This window comes from Camponotus vicinus, unplaced genomic scaffold (assembly GCF_025532165.1).
Source record: "Camponotus vicinus isolate PSW18456_S1 unplaced genomic scaffold, iyCamVici1.0 SCAF_13, whole genome shotgun sequence".
Taxonomy (NCBI): Eukaryota; Metazoa; Arthropoda; class Insecta; order Hymenoptera; family Formicidae; genus Camponotus; species Camponotus vicinus.
In genome coordinates this window covers 2,087,025-2,114,698 of record NW_028141949.1, presented here as the reverse complement: position 1 = coordinate 2,114,698, position 27,674 = coordinate 2,087,025, and the positions used below count along the sequence as shown (strand labels likewise).

The following is a 27,674-nucleotide window of genomic DNA, read 5'->3' as shown; positions in this document are numbered from 1 at the left end:
TATGTATTACTTTTTAATTGACAAATTATGAATTTTAATATTTTTATACTAAAACTAAAAAAAAATACAACATATTGTATAATTTTTGAGCATATTGCTAATTAAAAAAAGTAATTTGAATTATTTTATTTATTACGACGAAAAAAATAATACATTATATAGACTAATATTTGCTGCAGCGTTTTATTCTCCCCCAACTCTCACTTCTACCCTTGTCTTCGCTATCGTTAAACTCATGAATGGGGGTTGGGACATTGACTTAGGGTTGGGGAAATGAAACTTACCTAACAACAGAAACAACACCCATAAACAAGACGCTAGCACAGTTTACGATATGAATTGATCGACGTAGACCATGCATGATTTCAATTATTAATGTAACTTTTATGATCATTTGACAAACATGGTGCAATTTGACGAAGCGAATAAGATAATGGACGAGATGATGAAAGTGACGATTTTTAAACCGTCCGAGAAACGTCGAATGTTGGAAGACGAGAGGAAAGCCTTTCCGGATCCAAATCTAATTATGGATGCAAGGCATCGAATATTTCGCGAAAATTTCACCAGTTTTCAAACAAAGTCTTCCATACTAGCAGAGGCTCGAAAGTATGTTTTTCAATTTAATATGTAACTTAAATACGCTTTCTGATTTTTTTATGATTTTATCGCTTATTCAAGTTTATTATCACAGATAAATGAAATTAATTACATAATTTATTGATGCAAACAATAATAAATTTATTTCCATAAATCAAACGAATGTTCTCATTATAGATTATTAACCGAGGAAGAAATAAAGGAATTGCAATTGAAGAAAGAACAGGCTTTCATACAAAGGGAATTACATAAATTTGAGCAAAATTTGCAAAAGTCTCGTCCTAAATTTTGCGGACCATGCAGTAGAAAGAATATAGCTAGCTCGAATGATGAAAATTTTTGGAAAACATCTAATAAAGTCGAGGTAAAGTGGATAAATTAAATTGATAAAGACGAATATCATGTAATTTTATTTATTCATCGAGTTTTATTTTAAATATATATAATTATTCAAGTTAAAAATATATATGAATAAAGGCGTGAAAAAATTTTTATAGCGAGCCGTTATTAATAAAAAAAGAAGCAAAACGACCGAGCAAAAGGTGACGGTCGATCAAAAGAAAATTAAACAGGCATTCGCGGAAGTTTCCTCCGTTGAATCGAAAGACGTCAAGCAATGTTCGATAAACGAGGTCGAGGGGGTATCATTCGGTAACATCAAGGTGACTATCAAGGATAAGGCAAATTACGTACCAGAGGAGCATCGATTAAGTGTTCTGGGATCATGCTTCGAGGTTCTTCGTGAGAACGCGCGGAATAAACGTCGTCTTCGCGAGATCAAGACCAATATTCAGAACATCGCGTCCCGAAGAAATCTAAAATCATGCATCCACGTATGGAGAACGTATGTGGAAAACGCGAAAACTCGACGAGAACAGGCGGTGGAAAATTCCGACGTCCGTAAGATTGAGATACTCATCGATACCATCACGGAAACGCAAAAGGAATTGACGAAGTCCCAGAGAACGGAGTCGAAGGGATTTCTTCCGAATATGAGGGACACCGAAATAAGGAAGAAAACTCCTGCCAGGTCATTCGTCGTCGAATCACCGGCACAGAATCGACTGAACGCTCAGAAAGAAATCATCCATAAACAGAGAATGAGATTGGCTGAGCAGAGCAAGGTCATCGAGGACCTGAAACTAAAACAGATGCAAGAAGAAATAACGAAAGCTGGCGAGCAGACAATAAACGCAGCCAAGGAGACCCTGACGCATTGTGGTCAGCAGACTAGGAGAACTCTGATACAGTTGATGAGACAAGCAGGCTACAGGTAGTCCTGTAATTATAAATTTCATTAAAGCACAATTTAAGGAATATTCATAAATTTTTTTGTCCATATATAATTGCAGAATTAATTATAAATTCCTATTTCTTAATTTACATATTTTTAAATTAACTTTACACATACATTTTATGTAAGATATACGATATTTCTTTATATTAAGAGCTAAAGATATCAATATTATAAGCTACTGTTGGAAGCAATATTAAAGTGAATCCGTTGATTACTAACTGGTTTCAATGACTTGTGAAATAGAATCTCAAAGATGTCTTAAAGAGATGTGCGTTCACGCGAGTGTAATCTTTTATATCACAGTAAATTAAATCGACGCAAGTTACAAAAACATACTTTGACGCTTCTTTACATGTTTCCCTTTAATTAACAGAGACAAGTCTTTAACGGCGCCGGTACGGGTGCCAAGTCCACCTAGATTTCTAGTGAGGATGGAGGCGCGGGCGGAAGCGAGGAGGAACAGAATAAAATTACGTGAAGAAGCACGGCAGAAGAAACTGGAGGACGAGAGGAGGAAAGTAGAAGCCGCTAGGAGAGAGGAGGAGCAAGAGAGGAAAAGATCGCAACAAGAGGTCAGATAATATGAGAGGTCAAACTATATTAATATCGTACTAGGTATATCGTATACATAGACTTAACTCTCACACAGTTTTCACCTTGCGGACAAAATTATATCCCCCGCGAAGGATGCGCGTTTCTAATAAATATTATATTGTATAATAAACTACTTTATATACTGATACAACACTTCATATATTTTATAAAATATTGTATACTTTATAAAATACTTTTACTCTTATACCGCTTACACATTTTAGAAATATATCCGCATTTAATTAATATAAGACTTTGTCCTCAGGCCTTGCGCGAAGCAAAAAGAATACGTGAGGAACGGGAGCAACAACGAATATGTGAAATGGAAAGATGTAAAAAATTGAATGCCATGGCGGAAGAATTTTATCGCAAGCATTTGTTGCGACGATACATAATGGAACCATTCATCGCGCTCGTTGAAATGAATAATAATATAAAAAAAGCTGAGGATCACTACAAACGGTACTTATTGCAAAAAGCATTCGTGAGATGGAAAATAGAAACAGAACGTCAAACTCAAATTAAAACTGAGTTAGTTATATCACTGTACAACAGAAATTTATTGTGGCATGCGTTACAAAAGTGGAAGGAAATGGTGAGAGAGGAGCGACAAAAAGAACAAGTGGCTAAAGATTTCTCTGACATGAGATTACAAAACAAATGTTTCAAACTGTGGAAGATAAAAACTGTGGAATATAAAGCTGAGCGACTAAAGACTGAACGTTTAGCTTTGGAACATTATGAAGAAAAATTGAAAGTAAGATACTTCAATATGTGGAAAAAATATCCAAAAATAATGCCGGATATCTTAGAAAGTGAACGAATAAAAAACACGTGGCGGGAAATAGTACAAGAAGTAGTTCCGGACTTCGATCCTAGACAAAGAGGTGTAATATTAGAAGACTAGAATGAATTTAAAGATAATATAGATTTAATATTGTACGACAATATCGTTGGCCTCGTATCTGAATGAGGTATAGAAGAGTAGTCTTATTCCTAAATACACTTAAGATAAAGCATTTTTTACACAGAATAAAATGTAAATCGTTACATTCTATACATTTGTATTTATCCTTTTTTTTACTTCGGATTTTTTTCAGTATCCATTGTGGTTGATTAGTATAATTCATTATATTAATCATATAATGGCCACTTTATCACAGTTACAATAAATATACAAATGGTATGCACATTCATACATTAAGGATAATGAGTCTCGTGAGAATTGGTGCTTTATGATATGTTATAAATGATCTTATATATACAATGTTATAGGAATGTACATATTGTACTTCGTAGTTATGAATTATTCTGTGAACATGTAAATATTAGAATATATTAAGTAGATGAATTGTGCGATTAAACCGATATGAATGGCTATATTCCAATCCTCTATTTTATATGAATGTATCAATATCGATGTATGACTGGCGCCAAATTGATGACAAATTTTGTGACCTTACCTTTCTTTAATTAGTTGAATTTGATTTCATTATATCCTTCGTATAGATAATACATACACTATGCAAAATACACTCAAGTGATCTGACTTTTACAAGTATCTTTAAGTTTTGCAGCAGAATAATCTAGATACATTCTTTAACATCCCATGATTGTATTGACTTCCGGCATCTAATCGTCGTTCATTTGATGTTGTGCCGAGGGAAAGCAGCCATAGGTGGTACACGAGATAACAGAAGAGCACTAGGCCGACGAGGAGACTGTAGAGACCAGAGACGAAGCAAAGAGCGATGCTAAAACAATATGCACATTATTACATATCGACCAACTCGGACTGCATGAGTAAACAGTTGTGCGACAAGTTATCAGTCAAACTTTTATATATTGGAAAGCAAATAAGAGATATTACAATATTTATGATACTGATTCTTGCAAACTCGACAATTATTATTATCTCATGACTATTAAACTTTATAGAGCCTCAATATCTTTCTAGCTTACTTCATCAAACTACTTGGTATCAGACCCAATTGTATTTCTTGCATTTGATATATAAATATTTACTTCTAATTTGGAATAATTTCAAAAATCATATTAACATTATTAGTGTGTATTAAAAATTAAAGTAAGTAAAATTAAACATTAAAGTATAAATTATTAAAGTAATACATACTCTAGTTGATGATACACATCGCTGCAGTCATCTGGTAAAAGTACAGTTCCGACAAGTATGAATGGATGACAAACGCTGGTCATAGTCAAGTTGGAACCATAGATGAAAGCAATCGCGGAAAAGAATAAACAACCTAAGTACCATTTTAAATTGTTGGAACCTATACAGCAATCCAACCTGAAAAAATACAGAAAGTTGAGACAGTTGACATACCAATACATAACTGTCAATAATTAAAAAAGATATATACCATTTACAATGATATTCCCTATTAAGTATACAGGTCTGGCACAAGCGGCAGTGATGGGCTTTGGGCGGTGCTCTTCTTCTGCATGTAGTGCAGAGCTCGCCACTGCCCTCACCTAGCTCCAAGCCCTGCACAGTCATGGCACCTTCCTGCGCCGTGTAGTCTGCGTTCAGTTTGGCTCTGTAGCCGCACCATATGCCACCGACCACGCATACCATGAACAAGAGATTCTCCTCGGGTAGGATCTCCAGCAGTGGCACGACGCTCAGTTCGAACACCAGCATCAGCATCAGGACGCTCGTGATCGTCCACATGAGGAAGAACTTGGTGCGCAGCAGGAACCTGAGGAAATTATGGTGTAGATAGTAAACGAGGATCGGCGTCGCCAGGAACACGACGATCGTGCAGAGGACGGCCTGGGCGGCGATCACCGCCAGGATCGGCACCACTAGTAGCGGCAGCATCGCATCCACGGAGATCTGTTTGGCACCCGCGCGCCAGCCGCACGGATTACGCAGCCTCTCCCAGACGGTCATACTTCGTCATCGACAGGACGGCCCTTCACACTGACATATGTACGAGAAAATCGGTTCTTGTGCACCGCGCCTCGACGTTTTCGCTTTCCTACCCGGCAAGACGGATAACATGAAGCACGATCAGAAAGATAGCGGAACAGAAACAGATAGCAGCGCTACTCCCATCGTTTTATTCCATCTTTGAGAAAATAATACGTACTTCCAGAGGATACAAGCGCGTAATTTTCTAAATTCGCGATCCTGAGGAAGATAGAACGCGACGCTAAAGGTGCGTTCGGAAATATACGTCTGTGATTGAATATCACGAGTAGGATTTTTGAACGCACCTAAAGTGTGAAGTGAAGTATTTTTGAATCTTGCGCAAGGCTCGCGGGATCGAATGGTGGCGCTGTTTTTGGGAGCAGCAATGAAGTTGGTGTTGTTGACAGTTCGGTGTGCTTGACAGTTGCGGTGGACCTAACTCGGCACGAGAAGTATCGCGTTGATCGAGGTACGTCACGTGGTCGGTGACTGAAAGATAAGTCGTGACTCTTCCAAGAAAGTTTCTCGCATTGCACTGACAATTATCGCCCTGAAAATCATCCATCTCGCCTGCACGTAGTCTGTTTTTTTAACTGCATGGTGCTGCACTCTCTGCACTTAAAATGAAATATTCGCGGGAATAAGAAATGATAAAGTGAGTTGCGAGATACAATACGGAGAAAAAAATAAAGATTATCACACACAGGTTTGTGTTTTTGTATACATCTGCTTTTCTACATGATGAACATATATATATTCATGTTTTAGAAGACAGCAGGAAAAAGAAACTACTGAATCGAATAGATTTTATTTCTTGATCTCTTCTTGATTTCTTCATCATCTGTATGCGGCGAAAATCGCAAAGAGGTATTTCATTTTTCTCATTGTCAGCACACATTTATTAACACTACATATATTATCTATATAACAATTATGTATATACTTTGGAAATGTATAAAGTAAAATTTAAGAAAAAAAATTTAGCTTAAAGAAAATATAAAATGTGTTGATTTTAGCTACGCTTTTCGCATTCTTGTATTTAAAATGGAATCGGTGCATGAGCTTTGCAATGTAGAGGAATATGAAGCAAAATGAAAAAATATGAGAAAATCTTTGAAAGTTAAGATTGAGAAATGAGGATTCGCGTGAGTGAGACGCGAATGGCCGGAACATGATGTAAGTTGAACATGCGCTCGGCTCCGAGGAGGCAAACACAAAAAAATAATAGTGCGAATAATAAATGTTCTCTTAATTATCAACTTTGTAACGGGAGTTACGAAGGTCAGCCGTTATCAACGTCGGCTGTCTTGTTTATCGGCGTCGCGCTCTCGATCACGAAAAATTCGCGTAAACGATAAAATAATTATAGAATGCGAGAAAAGTGAGGCTCGTCAACACGATTAAACTATTAGAATTATAACTTGTGTATGATCTTACATTTGAATTCGATTCTATGTGACAATGTTTTGATTGAATCTTTATGTTCGTGACAATGCAAATGCGACGATCGAAACGTAAGATTTATTTTTCCGCGTCGAAGGACAGATTCGGAAGATCGAGCGCACTAAAATGATATCTCGCTTAATTGTACCAAACAACTATATGATAATATATGTCTTACTATCTCCAGATTCTCATAAATCATCGAGAGGCGACAATAATCTTCCTTTTTCCAGAAAAATGTCTTATCACTAGGTCGTGATAATTTTATTTCACTTAGACGGACATTGAAAAATGCTTGCATCTTTAATTATTATCATACTGTCGAGAGATGAGGGACTAATTAAAGCACAACTGTAGAGTTCCATTAAGATAATCAGTCTCACCATAATAATCAACCAACTGCGCGAGTTAAAGATTGATCGGCAATCATATCGCGCGGTTGTTGTCCACTGAACTGTTCTCGTTTATTCGCACATGTTCGCGATTATCATATTATTTGCCGCACTTACGGGAATTATAAGAAGAAAAGATTGCGTCCTCGCCTGCATTGTATCTTAAAGACGCTAATATTATCTGTAGCTGTTGAAAAATAGCAATAATGAAGTTCCATAAGAACGTATTCATATAAATTTATTATATTCTGAATAATATATTGGAAGAGAGAAAAAGAGAGTATATTAATAATCAATTCAACTACTGATCCTATTTCATAGATCAATAAGATTAGAAGAGAGGAATTTTTAATTCATCAAGATTAATACCAATCATTGACGACTTTGAATCTGAATAATTGTGGAAAAAGAGATTAATAATTAATTATTTTCAATTTTATCTACTATGTTTAGTAAATCATTGATGGTGAATGATAAATATATCTTTCTTCATTTTCTATTTAAAACTTTCAAATATATGATAGTCATTGTTCAGCAATTATCGAAGTATATCGCGACTAGCGAACGTTGCATCGCGAATGATTAAGTGTATTACTACTGTTTTTCCGAGATTAATTCCTGTTATCGCTTGTATCACATATTTATCACATTTACGTAGTATTCTCCTTTCTCGATAGGAGGGAGCGATCAACGCGCTGTACAGTTCACAACTTTTTTGTCGTGGAGGAAAACCGATTGGAGACGCCGGAGGCTCGACTGTGGATTTCCCCTTCTTCGTTGTGGATAGTTAGTACGTAACGCTACACCGAGCTGAGGAGATTCGAGCCGAAATTGTATAAGAAGCAGGAAAAGTGCACTTGTCCGTCGACGCGCGTGGATAGACCGTGTTAAGTTTGCACGCACTGACGAGTAATTTAATGCTGAGTTTGATCAAGTAATTTCATTATTGCATCTGTAACATAGCCATATAAGTTTCGTAAAGTGTTCCTGAATAAATTATTTAAATTGTGTAAAAAGAGATTCTTTTGCTGCAATAGTTTTTAGCAGTTAAAAGATTTTAAAAGTTAGGGAGGTTTTTCGGAAATTAAATTCTTTAGAAAAGTTAATAAATAAGAAAATTATGAAAGAGAATAATAATCTCTTGCGGTGTTTTTTTCTAAATTACAAATCTAACTTTTTCGTCAAAGGATCATTAAAAGATTTGATTCTTACACAACCTACGTATAGTAAATAAATTTGTAAGTCGAGAAAAGATTGTGAATCGTTTATTCAGGGTCACTTTATCTTTTTTCTTTGTATATTTATTTGTGTACTCTAAGATATCTTTACAACGATAAATTGCCCGAAAAAGTTGGGTCGGGTTTCTATTATTGAACTATATTATATGACGTTAGAATATATTGAAATAAGATCACGATTATTACTTTTCAATATTATCATATATAACAGTGCATTCTTTACATCATTTTTTACATCTAACGAGATCATTTTTTATATCTAATTATTAAGATCTATTTTTCAATTCCCAAATTCGATTATTTTTTCTTTAATTATTTTTTTCCTATTTCGAAGAACATTGGAACAAGTCGAATCCTATCAATTGAAGTAAAGATATACGATAGTTGATCGTAACGTAATACAGATATACGATATTTGAGCTGTTTAACACAGATCTGAATCGAGGAGAAAAATATTTATCAGAGAGGAGTGGTTTCGTCTTTTCTCGTCACTTCATCGAATTTACGAGGAGATTGTCACACATGTTCCGAGAAGCGATAACGAAACATCGTCGGCATGAGAGCAAATCGGCAGATAAGAACCCTTTGGTAGTGGTAGATCAGGTCGTGTCTGGGTCGTACTTATAGTGACGACTTCTCATATGGCTCGCGTCGCTGTGAAACGGATGGTGATAGCGATAGTGATAGTGAATTTCGTTCATCTAGCAATGGTAATAGTGACAATAGTGATGTTATTGAGGAGTATATATGAAACCGAAGCTACTGCTTTTGTTGTTTCTTGAAGATTCGACGAAGCTCTCGAAAAGTTACAAATTAATGATCGCAGGGAATCGTGGGAATGTTATGTAAGCCATAGTCGTTCGATATTCAGAATTAGAATCTGCAACGTGCTTAAATGCGTCAAATATTCTCTATCTATTAAAAGATAGATATGATCATTACATGGAATTGACTAAGATATCAGTTTTACATTTTTTCTCTGACTGTGAGGACGATGACACACGATCATTCGTCTTCGAATTTCTATGAAATGTTCGATGTATTGTTTTTTATTTGTATACCATGTATTCAAAAATCTGCTATTTGTTTAAAAAAAAATTAATTGTCAGAGTTCGGATCGTTCCTTATTTTCGAATAACGTACGAAATGACGTATAGCAACCATGCATATCAACACGTGTCGATTTACTAAACATGATCGCTTTACTAAGAAATCTTGGTGTTTCAGATGATCAAATTACTTGGTCGCAGGATGCACATCAGGAGCATTATGATGATACCTTGTGTGCGTGGTTGAGTTTCGATGAAGTGACGATTTATGAGGAAGATGTGCGGTTGAAGACCGAAGACCCAGAAGAGGAGGACGAGAAGGAGCGTGACGAACAACGGGCTCCAGGGATGTCTACGGTGTCGGTCAATAAATTACAGATTTTGTGGGACCACTTCATCCACGCTGAACCCCAAAGTTACGAGGTATTTATGTGATTTTTGAGATTAATGTTTTTTCTATTCTTCTTCACTGTAGTTTATTTCTTCTTTATATTTTTATAAAAAAAATTCTGTCAATTTAATACAAGATTCAATTGTTTATTTATAATAAATCTATTTTGACGTAAATTTTTTTATATGCATTTTTTACATTTTTTGCGATATAATTATGTAGCGCGGTAATAAATTGCTATTTAAGTTCAACATTAACAGTAGTTTGAAGCTTTGCTTTCCATTATAATTGGATTATTTCCATAGACCGCTGCATTATAGTTTACGGAAGGAACGGATGCCTTACAAGTTATCTGCCTGTCAATAATGCACAGGGGGAAGTTAAGATATATCAATATATGCACTATAATATATACGCTTATTGTTGTCATAGTTAATAACATATTGTTTCACTTAAATGAAATTAATCTTGTAAATTTTTCATACTTTATCTAATGAAATTAACTATAAATGTCTTGCTCTTAATTTTTAACAATTTAAAAAAAGCGTGTATGTTTTAGTTGCATGATTATTTTCATTGCGAATCGATGCTCAAGTGCACGGCATTATACGCGATAGTAATAGATTATCACACGTAATAAAGGAACTTTTAGATAATTCCTATTTACGTCTATGACAAATATTCAGGAAAATTCGAAGTGCTTTTCAGTTTTATATATATAACTAATAAATAATAAGTATTGTAAAATGACATACTTGTAACGCACTTGCTGGTTACGATATTTGCTAATGCAATTTATTATAATAAGAAATATTATATATATACTCAGTTCCAAAAAAAGCGGTACACTTGAAATTTGGAAAAAAAATCACCAAATTTCAAATGACGATAACTTTGTAAATAATAAAGATAAAAAGGTCTATAAAAAATGAAAATAAAGCTTGAAATCTCTACTTTAAAACTAGGTTCTCCGAAATGTTGCGAGATAACATTTTTAAAAATGACGGATGACGAAACAAGAACATGCAAAATTGAAAAATAATTGTTTGAGTTTGCCATGACACGTGGCGAGAATGTCGCAGGTGAATGGGGTCAAAAGCATATGATAGTACAGAGATTCCTCTTTAAAATGCTTTTTTGTTCATCTCGATACGATGATTTTTCGCCGAGTTATACGCATTTGGAGTAAAAAGCCGCTTTTTTCTTCAAATGCGTATAACTCGGTGAAAAATTATCGTACCGAGATGAACAAAAAAGTATTTTAAAAAGGAATCTCTGTACTATCATATGCTTTTGACCCCATTGACCTGCGATATTCTCGCCACGTGTCATGGCAAACTCAAACAATTATTTTTCAATTTTGCATGTTCTCGTTTCGTCATCCGTCATTTTTAAAAATGTTATCTCGCAATATTTCGGAGGAACTAGTTTTAAAGTAGAGATTTCAAGCTTTATTTTCATTTTTTATAGACTTTTCTATCTTTATTATTTACAAAGTTATCGTCATTTGAAATTTGGTGATTTTTTTTCCAAATTTCAAGTGTACCGCTTTTTTTGGAACTGAGTGTATAATGCAATTTATTATAATAAGAGACATTATATATATAATGCCTCTTATTATAATAAATTGCATCAGCAAATATCGTAAGCAGCAAGTGCGTTACAAGTATGTCATTTTACAATACTTAATCATTATGTTTTTCATTTTATGTCTATCAATTGATTAGTGTATCGCATTCAAGCAAATTATCTTCATCAACTTTGGCAAGTAAAGAGCAAAATATCTCTGTTCCTTTTTATCTCGAGCGAATTGCGTATCCATAGGCTTCCTCTTCATGATATAATATTTCAATCACATAGCTTGTTTTTTCTTATAAGCGGTTATAAATGTTAACGAATTCGTATTTATGGGTAATTAAAGTCCAATACTAATTGCGTTTTTTTTTTTAAGAATGTTAGACATATAACGTGTTATGCTTCTACGAGTTACATATGCATGTTTTTCTTTTTAATGAATGATATCTCTTTTTAATACATGTAGTTTTTGAAATGTTAATAATGATTACGTTAATCTTAATGTGTTGTTTTAGAAATCATCTTGGCTCGATATATTTCTGGCGGAATTTCTCGCGCAGATTAAGGAAGGCAAAGACATAAAAGATGTTTTATCTTTCTGGTGAGTATATCTCTCTCACATAATTTTCCATTAATCTACTAATTATACACACACACACACACACAAGTATATATATATATATACTTTACGAGTATATTATATAGATAATATACAAATTATTATATATAAAATCTCGTAATGTTTATCACGCAATACTTTTCTGAAAGCATATCCAATTATTACATGTATTTTTATGGCTTATCGTCTTCACCTCAACCGCAATATGAATATTCGATTACACCTTTGCGGTTGAGGTGGAACATTTTTTTATAGCTACTAGTTTCGTTGACGTTTTACTTAGTCGTTTATTCTATTCTTCTCTTATCTTAATTAAAAATTTATTCAAATACTTCAAATATCTGATTAAATATTTAATAATTGATTACAATATATACACGTATATAATATAAAAAAATTATTACAAGTGGAGTAATGGATACAAATAACACGTGAGTTACTCGAAATAATAAATATACGTGAACTCTAATCATCGTATCTCATTGATAACGCATATCAGATAATTCGCATACTTTCACTGTTAAGTAAGATTATAAAAAGAAATGTATATCAAATTTTTATTATCTGTCTTGTGTTAATTTTAGTTCGGTTGGTGGCGGCGGCGTGTCGACTCTCGTGGCCTGCGAATTACTCTCAGACGTGCACGAGCTATGCGGAAAGAGGAACGATGGCAGCGAGTTGGTCAGTCTACGAAAGTACCTGGTCCAGGATCGGGGTTGGCGTTATCTGGCGGTGCTACACCTGTTGGATGTACGCGGTTTGTCTTGCGGTCGCGAGCTGGTCACGTTGTTGGTCGCTCTCTATCCAGTCGCATTTCAAGAGGGGACTACTGATTCGAGAGCTAACTTGTCTACCGCATCGCAAAAGTCTAATGGCAAATCTATCGTTGAATCGTCAACACGCAATCAGTACGTCAAGTTCCACTGTAACGACGATATCGTTGATATGATAGACATCGTTTTGCATACGAAACGTAAAACCACTAAGGGTTTCTTTCACGAAACCGATGCACCTTTGCGCGGGAGATCTGCTCGTAGACGATCCATCGCCGACGCTGCAAAATCACGTCAATCCATCAATCACAAGCAGATAAAATCGCCATTAATTCTAAAATCTCGACGCAATACACCTGAGAACGCGACTAGCAGCGAATCTGAGTTATTGACTGATGGCATCAATACAACGCGTTCCCTCACTCTGAAGATTCGTCTGAATCCGATGGATTTCGAATATTTCACGTCGATAGTCAGAAGCGACGAGGAACAGAAGTGGCAAGCTGAGTTGTATGAGCTACCACCTCGTCCTGTGAGAAAAACACCGCGTGATTATATCGACGAAAGAATCCAGGATGTACTGAATGTCAAGATTAGTAATTTTGAGATCAGTTTGCTTATCATACAATTGTTGCAAGGTTTGCGCGACTATGACACACCCGCTGAGCAAACACCAGCCGTGCAGGTTCTGAAATTTGCTCTAGATACGCTGTGGTCGCTACAATTTGGCATAGATAGTAATAATTTGAGTAGTACAGAATGCGTCACTCTGAAAGCGGCGGCCGCCAGGTTGATGTTAACAGCTCTAGAACGTGCTTTGAGAGCTGATGAACCTACGACGGCGGTGATTCAAAATGGTTTGCTGCCGATGACTCTGAGATTGCTGGAAGATGCCTGTAGCAAACCGATAAACGTATTGAAGCCAGAGGAAGGTTCGCTATTGCAGGAATTTATTTTCGCCACCATCTATGGGATTGTTACTTTTCTTTATTGTCTGTTACATCAACGCGGCGGCAATGTCGATAAATTATCGGATTTCCTTGAACTGTTCCGGCTTTTTATTGAGAGTCAGGACGGTAAGCTCGTCGAGAGGACGATATTCGCGATCATCGATCTACGCAGCATTGATGCAACGAAATCAATAGTACGTGCCAAGAAAATAATTGACATGATAGGCGCGCTAACCAGTGGATTGAAGCGTATTCGTCGCGATCTCTCACACGCCACGCAGTGTCACAGGACCAAGCACAGATCCTGCATCGATAACATTCAGAGTTATCATCATTCGGATGTGTTCGGAATACCGTACTCCCAATCGGTCGTTAATACGGTTGATAAACAGATGTGCTGCATTTCCTCATTATTCGCGACGCTTATGAGTTTATTGAAGAAGTCTCATCTATTTGCGAGTGAGCTGCAGGTGAGATTGATTAAGATCACTACCGCCGCAGGTACGTGCTGTTGTTTCCCGCCCAAGATACTTCTTTCAAGTGTTGTCACCTTCCTAAAAAAATGCGATTTCTCGACCTACGCGCCAGCTGTAGCATTTCTCGAACGTATTTTCTTTAAAGAGCTAGGCGCTTATGCAATGACAGATGCATGCAGCACTTGTGTGAGGCCAGCGAATTATTCGTGGGACTTTCTGGAAGTGTATGTCGATTTATTGTGTCCTAGTGATCCAAAACTCTGTTATATTGTCATGGCGCATCTGCTGCAAGTTACATCCGGTTCCCGATTTCATGTAAGGGAACAACTTCTGCTCAGAGTTTTCTATCCGGCTTTTTTGCGCGCTAAAAAATGTTACACAATCAATAACGATGACGTAACGGCAAAGTTTCTTTTGCAATCCTGCATGTCCGTTATATCGTGTTTAATCGTGAACGCACATATGTGCGAGAGATTTATGGAGATTAACGGACTACGCGAGATATTGCCTTTGATGCCAAATTCGGCATTTACTAGAAGCGTTTATGCTCTTTTGGAAGTCACCGTAACTATAGAGATCTGGAAAATGCGTGATGAGAAATTCGACAATTTGGAAAGCATCGAGATGCCGATCGCGACTAGATCTCTCTTTGAATCTCTCGATAGAGAGACGAATGAATTATTGAATTATTTACGATGTTTCGAGAAACCAAAGATAGAAGAAAATGCGGAAGAGAACAAAAATACATTCGATAAGCGATCTGACAATCAGAAAGTTGACTTGTCTCCTGTAAAAAAATTAAAAATCGATGAGACGACAATTAAAAGTCTTGACGATGTAACAACTTTACCGCAACTGCCTGAAAGTGATATTCATCGCGAACAATTAGAGAACAAGACTGATACGATAAATACTGTAGTAATTTCAAATTCATTTGAAAAGCTTTATACTCTTATAGAGCAAGTTGTTGAAGTGTGCGACGACGCAGAAGTGTCGTTTGAGAAATTTAGCTTATATCGAGCTAGCATAGCATGGAGAGCTACTGCGGGTGTAGCGTTGTGCAGTCCAAAATTTCGCACCGAATTGTCTACGCATTCAGTATCCAAGAAATCGTTACGTTTGTTTAGGCTGTTAACTATAGGCCTCGCCACGGACAGTATTGAAGGTAATTGTATAATGATTCTGGAGCGATAATAATTATCTGAAAGAATTATCATATTAACAAACGTATCGTGCTCTTTTAGATACTGGCAAATCGGCACATAAGCTTTTCGAGGCCCTGATTACATGTTGTCTGATATCTCCGTTTTGTAAGTGTATTGTTCATATAATAAATGTAATTAACAAATGTGATTAATAAACATATATGTAATATACGTTTATCCATTATATGCGTGCATACATATGTATATATCGGTTGCTTACGCAGCTGTGGGATTATAATCCAAAGATGGTTCGCGCATTTGTTTCGCAGAAAAATAGTTTAGAGAACGTAGACAGATGGTAAACGTCATTTCTGTGTGTGTGAAATCGTGATTGTCTATTTAAACATGTGCAATTATTTATTATATATTGAAATTTTATTTTATTATTTTTATCCACTGTATAACTGAATGTTCTGCGATGCAGATGATTGTGACATAATCATGGAATTAAGAGAAACATTGATGAGTACCGGGATGAAGCTCGGTCGTGGAATAGCTGTGATAGTGGATGCGATATTGAAAGTCTCTATGCTAAAACCGGCGCAAGAGAATAGCATACCTCAACAACCGCGTCCTAGAGTACGTTTCGATTTTTAAATTCCTATATTAATTGTGAAAAATAAATCAATTGTAAATATTTTTTATATTTTGAAGTATTGATATATATATTTTTTTACAGTTACCAACTTTGTCGTTAGAGAATCCACCGGACTACAGCGCCGAAGATAGCAGCACCGGTGAATATATAACTGCTGATGATGGATACGAAGCAGATGTCGAAGTACCTGAAAAGAGTTCCAATAACAGCACCTCCAAAAAGAGTAGTCCTCTTGGGCTTGTGATAGAGCCGAGAGGTCATGCTAATGCACATCCTGCTTTATGTTCCTTGGCGATAGATCTTTTAATTCACTTCAGCCAACAGTAAGATTCGAGTTTTGATTTATATGTTAATGTACTATTATTACTTTATATTTTATGAAGCTTTTTCTTATAGAAGTTTAGATTTAGAGAAAGGCTCGATAATAACTGGTGGATTGCGAAGAATCGCTGGTACATGTCGAGAAAGTGTCTCAAGTTGCGCCGCTCTCGCAGCTTCAGGAACTATTATGAAAATATTGAACGGCTTTAAAAATGTATTCATTAACAATGATCCACGATATCGAGGTATCAGCATTCGTGTGAAAAATATATATATTCACTAAGTATTAGAATATTATATGATGAATTTTTTTCAGATTTACAACACGCGGTGTTGGAAGTTTTTACATTATTAGCGACGCAATCAATCTCATCGGCGGAGCTAGTCGAATATCTGTCTTTCTTTAAAGCGGAAAGACCACCGTTGTTACCGTTACTGGAGCCATTGTATCATTTAGTACTGGTGGCACGACCTCAACCTAATTTTATTTTGTCGTTCCCCGTACATTGCGATATAAAAGCATCGCCAAAGACGGAGCAACATAAGAATCTGGAAAAGGCTGAAAATCTCGTGAAAAATTTTAAAAAGAAACATCTTGAGGCGGGAATTTGCAGTCCATGGTCTGTACATGCGATATGTCTACCTGTTGGTCCAGAACTCGCCTGGCCAGTATGGTTACACGGTTGTTCTGCTTCTATGTGGATAAGAGTAGAAAGAGGAATGTCAATTGGCAGTCGTGCGACAATCTATAATACCTCACCGTTACTCGATTCAGATAACGAGAGCCTGTCCGATTGGGGTATTCTTTCTGACAATTGGAATCGGCAAGGTTAATAGAGAAAATGTTATATGTGATTACATTTAAAATTATTATAATATCTCTAATTGTGTGATAATATTATTTATTTATTAATATGCGGGAGAGATATTTATTATTTATTGATAGCAATAAGTTTATTATTTTTTTATTTGAATATATCTCGAATTATCATAGAAAAATTAGATCTGATATTTGATCTTTTCTCGGAATCATTAGTCGTAGCTGGTTCTGTGTCGCCACCCACACCAACGTCGATAATACATTTGATGTCCATTGGCTTCGAATCGTTGGTTCTAGAAATGTGGCTCGATTTAAAATCAGGTAAAATATTGCTTATAAATTTCATGAATTACCAAGCAGAAATTATTATTAATTTTATTGATTTTTATTTTATTAATTTTATTGTTTTTAGATAAATTAATTTTACGACTTACTCGTCCGGATGATAAGATGAACCGAACGATCTCCGAAACTTCAATAAACGATATGCTTTCCTGTGGACATTGGCATCATTTGACGTTAAACTTTAAAGATACTGTTTTGAATAAGCGGAGTGCTGTAGTTGATGTTACGCTCTGGGTAGATGGCTGGAAAGAGGTCAATGCTCAATTACCATTTGATGGTTTATTAATGAGAAAACCGGGTACTACGTGTATTTTATTGGGTCAAATTGGATCGAGCAGTATTGGCGCATGGTATTTCGGAAATTTAATGGTTTTTAGGTACATTATTTTACATTAAATAGATAATAATTCACATATAATACACAGAGTCATATGCACTAATAAAATAAGTCTAATTTGATCATTATTCATAGATGTCCAGTATTCACGAAAGAACGTGCGTTGTATTTAACAAGTCTTGGACCAAATTATACCAACTTGGCGGATTGCATTTTGAACACTGTGAAGCCCGATTTTGCACCCCTTATTACGTCTGGGGCACTGAATGGCGTTTGTGAAGTAAAATATGGTTAGTACAATATATAATATTATTATAAGAAAGAAATGATATTGTATTATTAAACAGAAATTCTTATTTTTATAAAACCTGATATTTTATTTTTATGCATAGAAGAAAGTAAATTTGATTCAAGTCGACGAAAATCTTACGATGATACTTACTTGAAACATGCTGTCGAGACAGTGGTGTCAGAATCGAAAGTTGACTGGGATGCTGTTATGGATGCGACAAACTCGCATCTTGGCGAGTTGCAAGATAATTTGCTTCTCAATTATGAGGCTCAAAATCCTAACATCGTACATTTATATCCTCAAGCCATCACTAATCCTGCTGGTATGATATATCACTTTATTTATTAATCTCATCATATTGATCAATTATACATTTAGTAATATATTTTTGTAGTTATTGTGGGAAATATCTTTCCGGGCCAACCAGGTTTTAGAATCATCTCAGCCCCAGAACACAGGGTGTCACAGCAACCGCCTTTATCGATACCTCCAATTGTATCTACTCGTTTAGAAAACCAACAATATCGAGGACTTATACCTGCAGCGATTTTAGTAGGTGGTGTACCAGTATTTTTATATCTTTTTGCGAGGGTACGTATTCTTCTTTTAGGAATCTCTTTTGTATAAAAACTAATTGAAATAGAAAGTAAATAAAATGGATGTAGTATCCGAACATTCATAACTGCTTGCATAGGTGGTCGAATTAAACTCTACTGAAGAGGAACAAGCCCTGGCTCTCTCCATAGTCCTGCATCTTGTTCGTAGTGATTCAGAACTCTTAAATCAATACCGATTGGATGGCGGGACATTATTAGTTCTTCGCGTTCTAGAATCGTCTCGATGCCACGCAGGTAGACACATTTTGAAAGCGATGCTGGATGCAGCGTGTGACAGTTCGATCATCATCAGAGACATCGGTAGTAACCATCCAGTTTCTCAGAATTGTGAGGCTGTTATCACGGATCCGGAATTGATCAAGGCCGCGCTTACTGCATGGAGAGCATGGGCGAAATATGATACATTAAATTTACTATTACAAACGCTGTTACTCTTATTGCGAGACCAACATTCGCAGCGTGAATTCAATGCATCTCAATTAAATAGGGTTGGAATTGTGGATACAATCCTTACCTTGTGTAAGGTAAACCAACAAATATTCTGTTTAATGTAACGTTATTATACATCAATGCATGTACATATGTGTAGTGATATCTCTTGATTTCCTAGGAGCACTTTATGTACGAAATAAATGAAGAGGTAAATGCCGTATTGGATTCGAATACTGGAGTCGCCATTGTGGAACTAATGCGCGCTTTAATGGGTGCACCACCGGAGTTTGCTCATTTAGTTGCCATCACTGATTATTTGGTTCTCGTTCATCAAGCCTCGGAAACTTATGTTACTCATTCACGACAAAATATATATTTTATGTTGCCGCAACTTAGAGAAACAAAAACAAATCTGAAAAAAAGTGATAACAGTTCTATTTCTTCCAATGATTCAATAAGCTTGATGGAAAACAATAAATTGAACAAGGCATTAACGAACGAACAGGTATGAACTTTTATAGTATGAAATTTCTTTGATTGCAAAAACTGCATAAATATTATATTAGATTGTTTATTCTTTTGTAGATTCAAAAGACTCGAAGTCCTAAAAAGAAAAATCGTAAAAATACACCAATGGATAATACTAGTGGTGGAGAAGATTCCGGAATTGCAGCTAGTGATGGATCTACTCCACAGAGTAATGTAAGTAGCAAAAAAAATAAAAAAATCTGTATAATATAATTTTACACAAATATTGTAGCACAAATTTTACATAGTATTAACATAATTTTTTACATTTTTTACATTAGTAATTTTACATAGTATTCATTTGAACATATGCATTATCATTTAGGAAAGACAATCAACATATTCAGATGAAAGAAGAGCTTGTCAAGGCTTAGTTTGCGAAGGGCTGCTATTGTTATTGAGAGATGCTGTAAGAGTATTACCAGACTGCCAAGTTGGATCGGTATTAAAACATGTTTTAAGAGCTGAACTTTTGTTAGTTTTAGCCAATGATCCTGATAACCGTGTACGCACAGCATTGATCAAGGTACATAATTTCTCAGCTCAATTATATTGTATAATTTCCGTATCAAGACATCAAAAGAATGAAATATTTCATAATATCTTGTGTGTGTATGGCATTTTTTAGGTGATACAAACGTATCTACAACGTGCTAGTGATGAAGAAGTTAACAAGTTTATAAAACAGAAATATTTTATGCATCTAGGAAATCAGATAGCTTTATATCCCGCAAGCGATTCAGTAGTTATTGCTTTAGAGAACTTGGCTGCACGAAGTCCGACTCTGGCGGCAATGTCAATGTTAATGGCGATAATTGCAAAGACGTCAAACTCTGATTCAAGTATAGTTAGGCCATTGATATTGTTTATAACTGATGTAATAGTAAAGGTATGGAAATAGAATACATTTTTTTATAGCAAATTTGACAAATATAATCATATTAATTTTTGCTACTTTTCAGAATATAAATGCACTGAAAGTACTTTTAGAGCAAGGCTTAATTGAATCATTGGTACAAGGTTTGGTCGGGACTGCACATAAAAGTAACTCGATGTCTCTTCATCGAGACATTCATGTGCTGTTCGTAACAATCGCGACTAAGCTTCTAGAATTACCCGGTAGTCATCAGATACAAGCGGTATTAGATTTACATGTGATACTTGATTACATGGAAATATCGGAAAAACTACGATGTTGCACGAGTTCGATTCGCACAGCCGTGAGAGACGCACAAGTCGCATTGTTCGATGGAGAGTTGGACGCACTTGTGACAAAGCTGTCGAATCCCTCAGGATTCCGTCTACGTAGCACGGCTTCTTACTTGGCTTCGGCATCTTATTTCACTTCAGGTAATTATGGCATGCACAAAAGTTTTAAACATTCGCACTCGATATTCACACTTGAAAAATACTTTTTCAGTTCTTACGACGTCTGGCGAGCAGAGTGATCATGGATCTCATTCCTCCAGCTACAGTAGCTTTCATGCGAGCTCGTCCTCGGTGCTGCGCGAACCCGGTAAAGGAGAATTGAACGATCGTTTTCGTATCATCGTAACACGCGCGGTTGAATTTATAACAACAGTTGATACGTCACCGTCCGCCAATGAATTGCAATTAACGAGAAGATTGTTTTCCATTCTTTTACACGGTTTGTGCAGTCCACTAGAAAAGAAAAATCATTGGAGCAATACGTGGTCTATTAGACCAGCATTGAGAAAATATACCGCTAGAATAATGATATGGCTATTGGAACCACATCAGAGCATCAATACAAGAATGTATGCTATTAGATCTCTAATGGAAGAACCAAGAGCTCGCGAAATCCTATCATGCATTTTGGAGGTTCATCCACAGGTATCTGCGCTAATTAGTTTGAACAACTATTATTTGTACTTTATACATTAGTGCGCGAAATTCGATATTATCTAGAATATTATGTCTAGATAGAACAAAAGTTTACCGTATTTTTTTGGGATCTATTGCAAAAACGGGATGAGATGCCTAGTGTCGATGCTAGAGTATGCGCAGAACTCAGAGAAGCTCTGCGTGTATGGAATCTCGCGAAAGGGATAGAGCAAGCTAATCCGGAAGTGTGGAACGACGAATTAGCTTTGTTACGTCGAGATATGTTTCTAGATCGAGATATTTGTATCGACAATTATCCTGCAGTTTTAAGGTAAATGCGTGTGTATTATATAAAATTAACGTATGTTTTGTTGAAAATATAGCATAAAATGATAGAATATAATGACATAATTTTATATTAGAATCGGCAAGAGATTTGATGCATTGGCGAAGCAATTAATCGAAAGTGCTATGAATATAACGCGTTCGGTTGTGGAAGAACAAAACCGTGAGCGCAAAGTGTTGATGGAGCAGTTGAAACACATGCGAGCATTACAGGCTCAGGCGGTGGCCAGGTGGAGAGACATAGCCAAGCGATTAACACATGAATGGACACCGTGGTATTTTTCCGATAGCTATCCGAAAAATTGGGAATTGGATCCAACTGAAGGTCCTGCGAGAGTTAGAATTAGGCTTCAGAGATGTCATTTGAATATTGATAAAAGATTCTTTTTGCCTGAACATCAAAATAATTTAGGTATGTAAGAACCACCATCATACCACCATAAAATGAACAGTTTTTCTTAACAAATGCATTTTTTCGCTATTCCTCTCGCTGACATTCAGACATGTAAAAAAGCTTGATATATTGGAGATACTCTTATGTTTTAACTTTAAATTTTATGTTTTATAGATTTTTCTAATATCGAAATGCCATTGTCATATTTATTTACGAGTACTCATGAAGATGCCAATACTGCGGCTTTGATCGAACGATTACATACAAGTGAGAAAATACGCAAAATGTCTCAAGTGAAAGTTGTTACACCTAGGGCCGAATTAGCGGGAGAAGTTCTTATTGGTGAGACATGCGTGTATTTCGTTCCAGATAATCCCGATATGCCATTACACACGGATGTAAGCAATTTTTCCCTGTCTTTTGCAATTATAATTATATTTCATCGACGGAGCATCAATTAATCATTTTTAATTATAGATAGCATTGGGTGGTTTCGATTTGGCTGTAACCGGTGGTACTGCTTGGCGTCTCGAAGATATTCGCGAATTGCACAGAAGAAGATATCAATTGCAGGAGAGAGCAATCGAGATCTTTCTCATTACCGGTAGAACGTACTTATTGGCGTTCAACTCATTCAAAGAAAGGGATGAATTTGCAACCGAGTTATCCGCTTGCAATTTGCCCAGGCGAATCCCTGGTGATGATTTGGGAGAGGCTTTAACTTTGTGGAGAAGTGGCGCGCTCACTAATTGGGAATACATTATTTGTTTGAATAAACTGGCTGGTCGTTCGTATAACGACTTAATGCAGTATCCCGTATTTCCGTTTGTTTTGGCGGATTACGTCAGTGACAAGCTCGACTTGAACGATCCGAAAATCTACCGGTAAGTGTGGGATAAATCAAAATATAATATAAATATAAATATAATTCTTAAATATATTTATATGTATTTTACAGAAATTTCAAACGACCGATGGCTGTGCAAGATAAAAAGAACGAACAACATTATATAAATAATTATAATGTAAGCAATTTCAAGTTATTACATGTTATCACTATTCTGATATTTCTCTTATAGAATCATTAATAACTATACCTTGATGTACAGTATTTGAAGCAAACCTTAACAGAAGGATTAAATCTGATTGCCTTAAATCAAGGACCATTTCATTACGGATCTCATTATAGTAATTCTGGAACAGTTTTACATTTTTTGGTACGACTTCCACCATTCACTAGCATGTTTCTGTGTTATCAAGGTAATTATGAAACTCTATTCTTTTTTTATAATAATATTAATGAAAAAGTTGATTCCTATTAAAATTCTATGTCCATTTGTAGATAATAATTTTGATATTCCTGATCGAACATTCCATGCATTAGCTACTACATGGAGATTAACTAGTTGCGATTCCACAACGGATGTGAAGGAATTGATACCAGAATTCTTTTATTTACCTGAATTTTTATTAAATTTCGAAGGTAAATTAGAATATATCACAATTATTTTTAGAGAAAAAGAACGAAAAATAAAATAGTACATTCGTATTTTAGGATTCAATTTTGGCATTCGACAAAATGGTAATAAAGTTGGAGATGTTGAATTACCAAAATGGTGCGGCGGTGATGTGCGTCTATTTATATTAGCACATAGAGCCGCGCTAGAATCAGACATCGTGCGAGAAGTATTACCATATTGGATTGATCTCGTTTTTGGATTCAGACAGACGGGAAAACCGGCGGTAGAGGCCATTAATGTCTTTCATCCTGCTGTACGTTGGTATATTATTACAGCATAACATTTATGTATAATTTATGTAAAATTTAAACATAAAAAATTATCAATTGTTCATTTGAATATTTATCACTTGTTCATTTTTTGTATATAGACTTATTATGGATTTGATGTGGAACAAATATCCGATTCTTTAGAACGTCAAGCCTGGGAAACGATGATACGAACTTATGGTCAAACACCTGCACAGTTATTTAGAACTCCTCATCCATTGATTCAGAATCTTGGTAATGTAACGCTCTCTGATCAGACACTGCAGGTTATTGAAGGAGTCAGTGGTAATTTTTTTTTTATTTAAACTACTAATTGATATTATGAATATTGTACACAAAATTAAATTCATTAAATATTATAATTGAAGGTATAAAATGGGGAAATTATGTAGGCGCTCCTGGCAATAAACCTGTATTATGTTGGAAACTAAAACATAAAACTCCATTAGCTTCTCTAATTCCTCTTGCAACCGGTGACGTTTTTGGTCTGCCTAATTACACGACACTTCTCCTGGGTTATACTAAAGAAAAAGGTTATTTGATTTTTGATTGATCGCAATTTTTGCATACTATTGCGCTCTTTATGCAATTCGCGAAACTTCATATATAAATATACTTTATAAATCTCTTGTTTGTTGCAGGTGGTAGTATGTTAAGCAATATGTCTGTCTTGGGTGCTGCATTAGCATCATGGAATGGAACAGATGGAATCGCTAGATTAAAATGTAAAAAGGAACAACCACCGAAGCCGTTAATTAAATCTTCAGGCCTCGATCCAGTAAGTATCTTATAATACACATCTCATAATAAACACAACATAAGACACTTATCATAAAAAATAATAAAATAATAAAAAGAAAGAAACACGCAATCAGATTTATATATAAGATTACTATATATGTAAAATTATTAAAGTTATTTTATCTAAAATAAAATGTTAAATGCAAATCGTCTAATTATTATTTAGATCACGGCATTAGGATCTACTCCAGATTGTGGACAACTCTGGATCGGACATTTATCAGGCAGAATTACAGTGCATACATATACTATCGGAATTACGGGCAAAATCGAATTCAGTTTAGCACCTGCAATAACACTTTTAGCCCATAGAAGTCGAGTGACAACAATATCTTTGTCCCGTGCATTTAGTATTGCTTGCTCCGGCGATGCTAATGGGGTCATTGCTATTTGGGATTTAAACAGGTACATATGATACAAAAATAAACTCGTGTCATGTTTAGCGATTCGTTATATCTTTTTTTTATATATCTTTATTTTGAAACAGCTTAACATATGTAAGGTCAATAGTCTGCGATCAAGGTTATACTATACATCTCTTGTGTATTAGTGAAACACTTGGTGATGTAGCAATTACTTACGAGATTCCTAGATCAGAGGACAATGTGACTGCCGATCGATCCGAGTTGAGAGTTTACACTATAAATGCAAGAGCTGTAGGCTCCATTTCGTCCAAAAGACGTGTAACAGCGCTTTGTTATAGCAGCGCGCCAGAAGGTGTTTCTGTCAATGTTATTGCAACTGGTTTAGACAATGGAATAATAAGGTATGCATATATTTCATTAAATCTGTCTGTGAACAATTATCAAACAAAAATATTTTTGAATGTAGATTATGGAGCAGTTGGGATTTACAGTTAGTCAGAGAAATTTCGAATAACTTGAGAGATAGTTGTGCAATAATCGCTGTGGTATGGTCCCTTGATCAGCACCATTTATATGCAGTTACAGAAGACTCCACTGTCTTAATTTGGGAGGGATCTAAGCGTCTTAACAACGGTACTCCGAAATTCGTCAACTTAACATCATTTTAACTTGTATAATCATTATCTGAGCAATTTAAAACTGATACAAATGTATGAACTCAGAACAAAACTTATATATAAACAAAGAGAATTAGATTGGAAACATAAAACCGATGTTATTTTCTATATTACGTTTATTATGTTTTTATTATCTTTTTTGTTATTGTTTTTATCATTATTTAATATATAATTATTTCTGTGTTATTACTTAAGGATTAATATTCAGATAATTAATTACACTCAAATTTTTTTTACTTTTAGTCATGATCATAACATGTATTGATGGTAAAATGAATAATGTATTGAAGTATTATTTTATTAATTTTTTTAATATAATGGTTATCCCTATATATATATATATATATATATATATATGCATATATATATACATGTATATGGTACTCATATAGATTGTCTCCCTTTCTGTTTTCAATAATGTAATTTATATATATATAAAGGAATGTTACAATAACAAAGAAGTGTTTATAGAAACTGTCCATTTTTTTTTTAATAACTAGCTCATATTTTTAACACACACACACATATATATTTTAAGTAAAGTTTTTCTTCAATTTCTTAAACACTTGTCTTATTCATCCAATATATGTAATTAATATGTAATTGCTTACCTCAAATCTCATTCAGACAAGGTTCAATTATTTCAAACATGGGATAGTATTTTGTTGTCCTTCTTGCAATCTGATCTGCAGTATCTCCGCTTGAATTTACTATGTAAGGATTTATATCAGGATGTAATAGAAGCAGTTGAAGAGCACGAGAGTTGTGAGAACTAGCGGAAACCAGATGTAAAGGCGTTTGATCTCCTTTACTTTTAGCATTTATATTTGCTCCATTTGCGATTAATGCTTCAGCGCATTCTATGTTGTTCCAACAGCATGCAGAGTGCAAAGGCTGCCATTCATCTTGAGTCTTAGCATCTATTTTTGCTCCTGCCTCTAACAGATACTGTTGAAAAGTAATAGCAAGTTCATAATACTTTTATAAAACTTTTAGATGATTTTTAAAAACATTAAAGAAATAATTTTCAGTCTCCAAGTAACACACCTCTACTACTTCTACGTTATTGCCGTAACATGCTCTATGAAGCGGAGTATAGCCATCCTTATCAGTACATTCCAGTAAGAGACGATTCTTGTGTACTAATTTTTTAATTTTTTCTAGATTTCCCTCTTCGGCAGCATTCAATATAGCTTTTGCATCAGGCTCTGGAAGAAACACATCATTACTATAAATCTGACAATCATATAAAATTAAACAATTTTAATAAAAAATTACTCGGAAAGATTATATAAACACATTTTTACTCTTTCCGGTAGTTTTACAACCGTGATTGATCTCTTGATTATGATTGATCTCTTGATTTGATACGGAATTACTTGTTAGAATTCTAACCTCTTGCGTTACGCTCCGCTTCCACACCATCATCGTCATCTTCCCAGGCGCTTACTAGCATACGTTCGCTACGTGGTGTACTGAGCATCTTATCTCGTATCGCCTCTAAATCTTGCAATTCGTCCTCCTCTGCCGATGACATGTTTCGTCTTAATACTTGTCAATCAAAACCGATCAGCCCTCGACACGCAAAGCGTATCACATGTGTGACAATGGGTCTGTTCTTTTTAGCT

The 27,674-nt window shown here is 35.4% G+C and overlaps 4 protein-coding genes across 11 annotated transcripts; 2 read left to right on the top strand and 2 right to left on the bottom strand.

The window, feature by feature from the left end:
* Positions 1-130: 130 nt before the first annotated feature.
* Positions 131-4,471, top strand: LOC145964477 (uncharacterized). The gene is made up of 5 exons (XM_083087268.1): positions 131-609; positions 778-964; positions 1,098-1,873; positions 2,271-2,469; positions 2,757-4,471. Exons 1-5 carry the CDS (start codon positions 404-406, stop codon positions 3,396-3,398), a joined length of 2,010 nt encoding a protein of 669 aa, XP_082943394.1. The 5' UTR covers positions 131-403; the 3' UTR covers positions 3,399-4,471.
* Positions 2,476-5,993, bottom strand: Gabpi (zinc finger DHHC-type palmitoyltransferase GABPI). The gene is made up of 4 exons (XM_083087312.1): positions 5,608-5,993; positions 4,876-5,496; positions 4,626-4,802; positions 2,476-4,245 (listed from the first exon to the last, which is right to left on the bottom strand). Exons 2-4 carry the CDS (start codon positions 5,406-5,408, stop codon positions 4,056-4,058), a joined length of 900 nt encoding a protein of 299 aa, XP_082943438.1. The 5' UTR covers positions 5,409-5,496; positions 5,608-5,993; the 3' UTR covers positions 2,476-4,055.
* Positions 5,099-26,154, top strand: Mv (lysosomal-trafficking regulator mauve). Of its 8 annotated transcripts, none has more exons than XM_083087253.1 (38): positions 5,099-5,898; positions 6,198-6,296; positions 6,446-6,605; positions 7,942-8,198; positions 9,730-9,974; positions 12,033-12,118; positions 12,721-15,500; positions 15,580-15,645; positions 15,965-16,119; positions 16,220-16,461; positions 16,535-16,704; positions 16,776-17,288; positions 17,496-17,600; positions 17,692-18,001; positions 18,097-18,251; positions 18,354-18,575; positions 18,648-18,844; positions 18,948-19,394; positions 19,481-19,807; positions 19,888-20,004; positions 20,156-20,356; positions 20,459-20,719; positions 20,793-21,180; positions 21,251-21,684; positions 21,774-22,006; positions 22,098-22,432; positions 22,589-22,812; positions 22,892-23,298; positions 23,373-23,439; positions 23,524-23,674; positions 23,757-23,897; positions 23,970-24,187; positions 24,305-24,488; positions 24,572-24,736; positions 24,845-24,981; positions 25,171-25,409; positions 25,492-25,770; positions 25,836-26,154. In XM_083087253.1, the coding sequence occupies exons 5-38, from the start codon at positions 9,900-9,902 to the stop codon at positions 26,035-26,037; spliced, it is 10,233 nt and encodes a 3,410-aa protein (XP_082943379.1). In that variant the 5' UTR covers positions 5,099-5,898; positions 6,198-6,296; positions 6,446-6,605; positions 7,942-8,198; positions 9,730-9,899; the 3' UTR covers positions 26,038-26,154. The 8 variants fall into 8 exon arrangements, with proteins under 8 accessions (XP_082943379.1, XP_082943377.1, XP_082943380.1 ...); XM_083087251.1 differs by having other exon boundaries at positions 5,099-6,135; XM_083087254.1 differs by lacking the exon at positions 6,446-6,605.
* LOC145964490 (ankyrin repeat domain-containing protein 49) lies at positions 25,438-27,674 on the bottom strand. Its single transcript, XM_083087315.1, has 4 exons — positions 27,442-27,674; positions 27,094-27,254; positions 26,658-26,994; positions 25,438-25,727 (listed from the first exon to the last, which is right to left on the bottom strand). Exons 1-3 carry the CDS (start codon positions 27,581-27,583, stop codon positions 26,659-26,661), a joined length of 639 nt encoding a protein of 212 aa, XP_082943441.1. The 5' UTR covers positions 27,584-27,674; the 3' UTR covers positions 25,438-25,727; position 26,658.